We start from the raw sequence: 10,650 nt of genomic DNA, 5'->3' as shown, positions 1-10,650 counted from the left end.
CACCCAAATCATTCTCCATTTTCCGGTTTCTTCCTTCGATTTTTTTTTTTAAATTTTAATATTTTAAACGTATTACTCTGAATCTATAATAACCCCACATATAAAAACAGTACTTATTTAAGTATGCCAAAACCGAATACATCTGTCTATATAACCATCATACTGATATCTATGGCCAAAGAGTATGGATCCCGAAAGAAACTGACTTGCATGTACCTTTCCTACATTGCTATCAAAGTCTAGAAGCGTCACATTGTATACGAAACCAATTTCTTTTTTACAACTTTTTAAGCTTATTAAAGGAACTGTTAAAATTTTTGTTGTTGTTCAAAACAACAACAACAACAACAACAACAAAATGGCTGTCTACTTAAAATTTGTATCAATCTAAATTTTTAGGACAATTTTTTTACGTTTAGAACGATTGCTATAGTGGCATCAAGAACAGTTCTGGGGAAAGGGGAGAGAGAGAAAATACGGAGCTATATGTGCAAACTATAGGAGAAAAGGTCAATGAATTTTATTGACAATGAAAGAGAAAAAAGACTTTAATGAATGAGAACGTTTCCCCGAGGGTCTCCCACCAAAACTTCACGGGGAGATAATGGTGCTCGTACAAAAAATCAAGTTCATAACCGGAATTATTAGATTCAAGAGAGCAAACTAAAATGGATCCCTGTGTCCTCAATTGGCCCTTACAACTAGGTCCATCTTGAGCCAAAAGGTCAGTGCCGAATGAAAAGATGTTCACGGTTTGGCCCGAGGGCGAAAAAACTTCTAACGTTTTAAAAACGTCCCCCATTTCTCGCCCCGGTGTAATTTACTCTGCAGGAAAAGTGCAACAGAAATCTAGCTTCAATTTTTTTTCCAAAAAAAAAATAAAATATAAACAAGGGAAATGGATGGTATAAATACGGAAAATAAATCATTTAGTATTCCATTATTAGTATTTTGAGCCCCTCCGTTGATTCGTATTTAATTAAACGCAACACGCTTTTCTATAGGACGTTAAATTTCGTACGGTGTTGTCATTTTTGCTGATAAATCCCAATCTATGTTTTTTTATGAATACGATAAAAGGAGTTAATTTACCTGAAGTATCTGTTGACGAACTGGAACAATGTTATGGATTTTCATCCACAATAAATTGTGCAGACAAACTAATGCTGCCTTCATAACCGATTTCATTTGACGGCCCTCGCCTTACACAATATCTATTGTCAGTCCGTTTTTAATATGTTTCTCGGTAAAATACAACAGAGGTTTGTCAATAGGAGAAAATAATAAAAATGGGGCTTCATTATGTAAATTTTATTCCATCCCACGTTTAGAAAATATACCACATTTCAGTCAAATTACATTAACTGTGAGTTTTTATCATTAAATACAGTAAAAAAATGTTGTAAGTGCTTGTAATTCAGTAGATAAAGATTCTAGCTTTACAGAAAATTACTTTATTCTAAATAAAATCTATGAAGGATTATACAATTTTTTTCAGATGCAGGTGCACACATCTCGACTTTTTTATCGCATGTTAAAAAACAAAGATTATTTTTAAACAAAGTTCCCTTTTTTGCGTAAAATAATGGATGCACAGCTTTGCTTTCTTTATTTTTGTGGATTTAATACTAAATCTATCCTCCGTTATACACTCTCCATATTTTTTTAAAAAAGTTATTTGATATGTGAGAATATGCAGAAATGAAAATACACCGGGTACCAAATGAAGACAAAAAATTACATAAAATGATAATCAAGCTCATACAAACGAACAAAAGAATCTATAAAAGATGAAACCTGTTGCTGGAAAACTATTTTATCCTAATTTTAAATTCACCATATACAACTGTATGCAAGTTAAAAGACACGCACTTGAAGAATGGGTACTATGCTGTATGCTACACCCCTCCCTTTTTTTGGCCTTTTTAAAAAAAAAAAAATTATTCGGAAATGAATATTCCGTCAATTTTCAGTATTGAGATTGAAGAATGTTTTTCTTGTTAGGGATTGGTCTCCCACCAATAGACAGATAATCCAGTATTTTAATTTTTTTTTTTTTTTTTAGAAAATCAAGGTGATAGTTTATATTATACACTATACATTTTAATTCATCAATTGAATCAGGTAGGTAATTAAATGTTTATGTTGTCTCCAGTATATGAATATATTTTTTGTTCCTGAAACACCGGTTATAATGTTACAGACAAAATACAAATTTTGCTATGACCTTTAACATAATATTTTCACGTTGTTTTTTTTTTAACGCGATTCATTTGTAAAAGAAAAAAATTGTACCTACAATACTTCAAATAAAATAAGATGATCCCCAGTGGTGTAACAGAATAGGTCATTTTGTAGATCAGTATAACGGTACACTTGGAAGAGAGTTCACGTTCGTTTGCTTATTTTTAAGTTCTTAATAAAAGATTATACGATTTAACGCTTATTGTTCTAAGTTACAGCTTCAACTGAACATATCCGGATAAGATGTCTACACAGAGAGAGAGAGAGAGAGAGAGAGAGAGAGAGAGAGAGAGAGAGAGAGAGAGAGAGAGAGAGAGAGAGAGAGATATGCCCATAAGCCTTGCCACTTCAAACAACTTATAATTTGAGAGAGAGAGAGAGAGAGAGAGAGAGAGAGAGAGAGAGAGAGAGGGATAGAGAGAAAATCGGAGAGAGAGAGAGAGAGAGAGAGAGAGAGAGAGAGAGAGAGAGAGAGAGAGAGAGAGAGAGAGAGTCTGGGTCTCAGAATTTTGATGAAACCCAGACCCGTACACGTCAATTCTTATCCGAGAGCCCCAAGATATTGGGTAAACTCCCTCCCTTTCTAATCCGCGTGACACATTCCATAAGGGCTTCTGCCGGATTTTTCGTTTGACCTTCGTCATTAGAAATAAATTTCCCATTAATTTTTTATTTAGATACGGAATAAAAGGCGTTCTTTACACAGAAAGCGAGCAACAAATGGACCTCGCGACACCATTCACTTACTGGTGTTTACCTGCTATTGTGGGCTTCAGTGGTAAATTAAAGAGGAAGAGTTTTTTGTTGAAATGTCAAAATTATGATGAGCTGCGAAATGAATAAAACATAGCTGTGCGCATGGGACATTGGACGAGGTCAATACGTTATTAACTGGATAAAAAAAAGATAATGGTATTTAATCTCTTGCAGTGTTTGATAATGTAACAATTTTGGATTTATAAAAGAGACAGGGAGCGAGAGAATTGCCTTTTTGGCAGTTCCGTTCTCACCCATATGTGTCACAGTCAAGAATCTGTCCATCTTGTGTCAAAAAATAAATATAAAAAAAATAAATTTGTTCAGGAGCAGTTCACAAACGAGTGTGGACGTACAATTATACAAGTGTCTTGAAGTAGTTTCATTTTATCTTCCTATTTTCGTTTCTTTTTAAGAGTGTGCAATTTAAAGTATCGAAATTGTTACAATTCTAAGTGCACCACTGAAAGTTATCATAGTACTTCAGCAAAACGGCGAACAGAATAGAAAAGCGTAATGTATTTTTTTTTCATCACACGTTGTGCTTTGCTGGGACTTTCCACAGCTTAAAACTATATGTATATCCTAGTGTTGAAATCGAGAACATTATGAAAAAGCAACTATAAAGGATGGCATCGGTATTGCGGTATCAGTGTTGGCAGAATGCGGTAATTCTAGATAAGGCAGTGGCTTTTTAAAGGTTTTAACTTACGTAAAAAGTTTATAACAAGTCTAAACTGTGAAAAATTTAATACTGCAGTTCAGGATAAATAAGGACTTAAATTGGGCATGCCGCTATACACAAAAAGCGCAAAAATTTCCGGATATCTCTAATTTTCTCCGGTGTGGTAAATAATATTTTAACAACAAAAAATAAAATAACCGTATTATAAATGAAATCATTCACGGACCATGACGAACTATAAACATTCGACGCAATAAACAAAATAAATCTAAACTTCCTTATAGTAATGAAAACTGTTATGACAAAAGATGAATTAGTTCCCGTCTGAGTGTGAATTACATATTGTAGTTTCTTACCCTGGGTTCTGGTGGGGCGTGCGGTCTCGTTGCCTGCGATTTTTGAACCAGTTACTGACTTGAGTCAATGTCAGACCCGTTTTCTTTGCTAAATTCCTTTTCTCGTCGGGAGTGGGGTACCTGTTATTTTTATAGCACTCTTTCAATGATTGTCGTGATTTCTCTTTAAAACAGTAAATAGTTTCCTCCCCATCCCAGATTGTTTTCGGTAAAGGATACTTCCTTCGTAAACGGTACTTGTCGACGGCACCCAGAGGCCTCCCGCGGATTTTCTGTGCCTCCATATAGTGGGCCTTGTACCAAAGTTGCTGCAGAAAAGCATGATTGCCCTCGTCGAATTTGTGACTTTCCAGAATGGCGTATAACTCTCTGTAACTCCCGCGGTGAAATGCCACCGTGGCTCTAGCTTTGAGCACCGCTTCGCTTCCTCTTAAAAGTTCACTGGGGGGTAAGGACCAGAGAAAACGCCCGAGTCTCTCGATATCCCCCTTCTGTTGGAGAGCTTCGCACACACACGCAACGTGTTCTGGCGAGAAAGTTAAATTTTTGCCGGACAACAACTCCGAATTTGTTGAATTCGAATTCGGGGATCCGCTGTCTGAGGTTCGAACGTCCGAGTCTATCACTCGATTGTTTTTGTGTTCGTTTGTGATGGTGTCCATATTCAAAACATCCTCTGATGGGGTGTTGGGAATGTCCCCGGGGGAACAGTTCGACACTGGATCCACCGGTAAAATACCAGAATCTCCATTACTTGAAGAATCCATCTTTGTTTTCTCCTCTCCGAACCGAAAAATTCTCCTCTTCAGAAAAAAGTCATTCACATTTGATATTAAAAAAACTAAATCTAACAAGATTTGATATGAACCATCTTTGTACCAACTTTTAATTGCTGTATTTAAAGGCAGTGTATTTCTATTGGCTAAGTGTGAAGAAGAGGGAGTTCCGCTCACTGAATGGAGGGCGTGTCGCGCGAGCCGACCTATCGTCTGCTTGTCAATGCGATCGGTCGGCTGTCATCAGAAGACTGCCAAATGATGGTCTTCCTCTTTAATATAACGAACAGCATGTTTCATCCAGGTATTCACTACATATTGATTCTTTTATTTCGCAGACAATAATGTAAACAAAACAATGATATAAAATCGCGCTGTGCCGTGGAAGCTATACGAACGCAACAAAAAATATTTTCGAGCAGGAAAACATTTTATGCCTCCAAAAAATTTCATGTGTATCACACAATCTGATAAATATGGTAATAACGAAAAATGATATTTTAAAAATTCTACGCGCCGTAACAAATCCGGGTTCTTTCACAAAAAGGCTATATACTCAATAATGGTGCATTAATAATAATGAATTAAGAACGTCTGGTTGTAGAATAAATTAACGACTGGGTTCTACGAAATAAACAGGGTCTGTTTAAGGTAAAAACGGACGGTTTTTAAAAACATATTATGTACAATCTTCCTACCAATCGAGAATATGTACATCTGAAATTGCCATCGTAATTTCTATTGCAGCATTTTCACTATTTCGAGTGATCTACTTTATATTTGCCCGGCATCCATTACATACGTACTTGAAACAATGGAGACAACAGCTTCAACAATGTTAATGGCTCTGCTGTGTGGAATCTTTGCTTACACCTCCCAGCTTTTGATAAAGAGAATGCTCCTCATGTATAACGCCCTAATGTTATCACTTGTTAGGACCGTAGGTCCCCTCCTCTGTCAGTTCCCACAAAAGTGAAATTTTCGGTCGGACGAAAGAGGTTGAACAACTTGAAATTGGCAAGGGTGGGAGAAAATATATACTTTGTACTCGAAAATCATATTTTTACACAATGTAAGATAAAAATTTCCAAAATATATGTTTATATATAAGTATGATTTGCAATGTAATAATATGCAACATATGACTTTCAGTTAAAAAGCCAGTATAAGTGGTCGAAAGATATTTCTATCGGAGGTTCTTTTTGATTCCCTCAAACAAAAGCTGGCACCGACGTCACCAAAATTTTCTAATCACTCAACTCAGTCCTCATCTCAAATCCTTAGAGGAAAGGTGCATGAATTTGAGGTAAAAACTCAGGCTTGAGGCTTAGTAATGACTGGAGGAAAGTTGGTGACAGTGGGACCTGATGATCAAGTTATAGTAGTGAATGAATTATAGGGGTTGGGGTGAAAGGGGAGAGGTTAAAATGCGCTTCATCTAATCATGAATGACCAACGATACGTGATTGAATAATGAGAATATAATTTTAGATGTATAAGTAATACTAACATAAATTATTTCTGGGGTTTTTAACGTAAATTATATTGAAAACGAAACAATTATTAAACACAAGATTAATTCCAGATTAGGGAACCTTTAGAACAGATTTACCTTTTTTTTTATTTTGGTTTTTTTTTTGTGTTTTTCTTCACTTCATGTATGTGCAGTTTTGTTTCAACTGGAATGGAGATAATCTGTGATTATATAAAACAATACAAATCCGGATAGCGGGTTATTTTTGCGGGGATGTTAATTTTGGCTTATTATAGCGGCTTAAATAAAAATTGACAAAGAAGATTGAAAAATAAGGCGTGCATTATGCTTATATTAGGACGGATAAGATATATTGTAAAATAATACATATCAGCAAATCTAATAATTCTGTTAAAAATCATTCAAAACAATATATATCTCGATTTGTAAACCTTTAATATGTTCAATGCTTGGAATATGTTAATTTGAATTAGCGTATGCGTGACAAAACCTCAAAATTGTATCATTTTTAGACCTTCAGTGCCTTTTAATTTTATAGAGTGTGCCTGTGCTCCGTATTTATATCATAGTCTAAATTAGGTCCGATTTCAATCAACAAAAAAGTCATTTTGTATCCCAACAAATGAACGTTTTTAGTAAAAAATAATACAAGTCCGTAAATTCGTGGCCAAAGGCGCATATATATACATAGCAATTAATAACGCACTTTATTATGACTGAAATTGCTCGGTTGTTAAAGCACCAGGCCTTAGGTAACCTGATAGAGCTAGGCTTTTTATTTGCGTCATTTTATTCCTCCATTTTATTTAAAATCGCAAAAAATTATACCCGCAAATATAACCCGCCATCGGAAATTGCTATATATTGTTATGGTTTTTGCATCATATACTGAATCCATACGAACGAAGATTATTAGTCGTGATTGTAGTTTGTTTGTTTTTTTTAATTTAAGATCAACAATGATTTGAATTACATCGTCCATGTGGTGGGACAGGTTCTTAGATTATGAACGATATAACAAAAATCGATTTTTTATCATTTTTTTAAAACAATTTAGTGAACTTTTTGGGTAGTATAATAAAAATGAATTTCAATTTATATTTTCACCGTTGTACAAAACAACATTAACCAATAATTGGAAATAGAGACAAGTATCTATATATTCAGCTAACACAGCTTACTTTTACATGTACCAATTCTAGAAATATTATGAAGCATGAGGATTGAATAAGAATTTATAACTAAAACCTAATGAATAACATATTTCTGGGGAAAGAATTAGACTTTTACCAAATTTAGGCACGTACTATTCAGCAATGTATTCTTAGAAAGCTATATTTTTAACAATGTTTAATCTATAGATGTGTTGGATCAATAATATAATATGTACTATATATAGGAATCAATTTACAAGACGGTGTAAAAAAAAGAATGATTTTTTGGCTTGAATTTGTTTATAACATTTTGCGTTTTTAACACATCTTTATCAGTGATAGAAATTTGAATTTTAACTTTAAAAAAAAACCGGCACAAGTTTCTTTTAAAGATCGAAATGTATTAGTGATCAAGATAAAAAAAAATTTAAAAAGATGTTAACCAGCGGAAAAAATAATCAAACCATTACAGACGAATAATGAAAACATCTCATCTTCCAGGTATAAGGAAAAACGAATAATTAAGTTACTCAACGCCCTCTCCCAGAAACAATGCAACAATGGTTTCTGGTTTTAAATTTTAATACATAGCAAGCGGTGCCATGTGGTTAATATCCCCGCGCGGAGGAATCCGTGAATAGGAATAAAATCGAGTATGTGTTAGAATAGAATTGAACAATCAGACGTTATGATATGATAGTTGGTGAAAAGACGAGCATTGTCTAAAGGAACAGTTGGCAATGCGCTAGAATGAAATTAGATACGGAGGGACTTAGGTTTTTTTGGCTCCATCCTAGCGTCGTAGGCACGTGCTTTTAGTCTAGCACTCTGTATCACCTTATGGCGAGAACTGTCAATTGGCGGGGATTCTCTTCTGTAACAGAAATATGATATCCTCGAATTCTCAGGCCGATGCTTCTTCTGCGAAAAGAGTCGATCGAGATGGTTCTCTGAATTATTGAAAGGTACGGATACTTGTTGGAATGAACATCATGTGAGATTTAAATTAACATATTACGTTTTATTTTTTTCAAAACATTTTTTAAACAAACAAAAACGCGCGTAGAAAAAAAAACTCAGCCATCACAAATTCAAATGATATCCTAGTATTGTAATTAATCTCTTTTTCTAATTTCTTGCGAAAATAGACTCTTGAAAAATCTTAGTTTCTGCACATATACATGTAGGACCCGTTTTGGCACCAATACCGTGCATTACTTCATACAATGTACCCTAAATGTAATGAATCTGAAAAAAAAAAATTAAAATGTCAGATACCACACATTGTTGCATATTGAATAATGGCTCCTCGCACTTCCTTATTATTATTTTTTTTTATAAAACTGTTATTTATAAATAAAAAAACGGTCATAGTATTGAACTTGTATATTAACCCTGTGGAATTCACGCGTCACATTGACCCGTGAAACAAGCGATAATTAGTCACTATATTTTCGCTGTCGGCACGGACTAAGCCGTGACCCAGCATAGTGGACTTATTGACAGTCGATGGAAGGTGGCGAAATCTAATTTGTCCGCATCAGAGAAACCGTTTTAATTCACGCTGAACAGAAAAAAGAATTCAAGACACCAAATTGAGTATCCACACTTATCCACAACATATAAGCACTAAGGGGTTGCTTCCACTGGGTGACCTAGATATTAAAGAGAAGAATATGATTAAAATCCTGGTTAATAAGTGCAAGACATGCATGCCGGATCAACAACAACAAAAAAACAATAACATTATGTGTAAAAAAAAATGCGTTTACAATTTTGACGAGAAAAAAAAATCAAAGCCAAGTAATTCGACAGAGTATCATGTTTTTTAATGTTGAAAATACTCAATATTAGATATATTCAGAGTAGAATACATGGGAATTATGTTGACTTGAATATTCCCTTTAGTGTCATACATGCAAGTTGATTTATACATAAAACGATATCATTACGGAAACAGTCTTCTGTGTAGCATCTTACTGATTTTTCGAACCATTTTAACAAGAGCTTGGACTTTCAGTTGGACGTAGCTATCTTATTTTTGCGTCAAAACAAATTAAAAATGACGCGTTTTCAAGCGAAATATGCACCGATTGCGTAGACTTAGCTCAAAAGCCATACAAATCCTGTTGATTTCAAAGAGCAATGGCTGAGTGGCCAGCAGTGAAATACATAGGCCTACGTCACATTGCTGTCTGACACAACTACCCAAAGTCTAAGCTCTTGTTTTAAAATGGTTCTACATTACTGATAGATCTGCAGACAGCAAGAACAAATGGATGACGTCACAGCAACTTATGAACTACATTTATGACATGGGACGCTTTCTATCAGAGCTTCAAGACCATTACCTAACGTCAATATTTTACGTGTACTTCATAATATAAATATAATATTCCAAAATAGAAGGACTTGGTTTGCCTCGCATTATCCGTTGCCCTTCTTGTCTCGTTGAATGACGTCATCAGTATCCACAAAAGGGGTCAACGATCAGGGAAAAGTTTTCATAGTACAAGAATTTTCTGTAACACAAAAAATACTTTAGAAATCTTAAGTTTGAAAGTTTGCAAACCTAAACATTTTCAACTTCAGTATTCAGAACCTTATATTAGCTCAAGGAACGTTATACGTGTTGTAAAGGTTTATTTCTTAATATATATATACTAGACTAATTATTATTCGGACCAGACCATTTTCCCATTTCCCAAAGTGTTTAAGGACAAGCTAGGGAAAATCCGGAAGAATGATTAACTAAGATCTTACGAAAAATGACATCTGTGCAATCTGAATACTTGTTTTCCTCATCTCTATAGATGACTGAAAGTACTGCTATTTCACGTGTACTAAAGGAATGAACAACGCCAACCCTTTAAAAGGTTTGCAAGAGTCGGGCCTCACTGGTCTAACTTCCCATATAATCTGTTTGTTCCCTGCAATTCATCCATTCCACTGAACATCATATTTTTAATTGCGAGTCTTCCAAATCATGCGAAATTGTGCCATTTCGCATCACTTCTAAAGATGTTCCCGACCTTTAGATCAGCAAGGTCAAAGTAAAGGACATTATATATTTTACCTATTTAGGAAGTTTTGTCAATTAACAGGGGACACATGCGAAGACATGAAGAGAAAAAAAGAAGGCCAAGCAAGATTTTACAATGTCAAGACCTGTGTTTGAGAGCGG

General features: G+C 34.8%; 1 protein-coding gene across 1 annotated transcript in view; it reads right to left on the bottom strand.

Annotated features, from left to right (window-relative positions):
* The window catches only part of LOC105322763 (homeobox protein SIX2), a 17,382-nt gene extending 12,441 nt beyond the window's left edge, over positions 1-4,941 (bottom strand). Inside the window, exon 1 of the mRNA XM_011421638.4 lies at positions 4,042-4,941. Coding sequence (XP_011419940.2) covers positions 4,042-4,808 — 767 coding nt within the window. The 5' untranslated portion in view covers positions 4,809-4,941. The remainder of the gene's footprint in view (positions 1-4,041) is intronic.
* Positions 4,942-10,650: the final 5,709 nt, after the last annotated feature.

The sequence above is a fragment of the Magallana gigas genome, chromosome 6, assembly GCF_963853765.1.
Source record: "Magallana gigas chromosome 6, xbMagGiga1.1, whole genome shotgun sequence".
Classification (NCBI taxonomy): Eukaryota; Metazoa; Mollusca; class Bivalvia; order Ostreida; family Ostreidae; genus Magallana; species Magallana gigas.
This window is presented reverse-complemented; position numbering and strand designations above follow the sequence as displayed.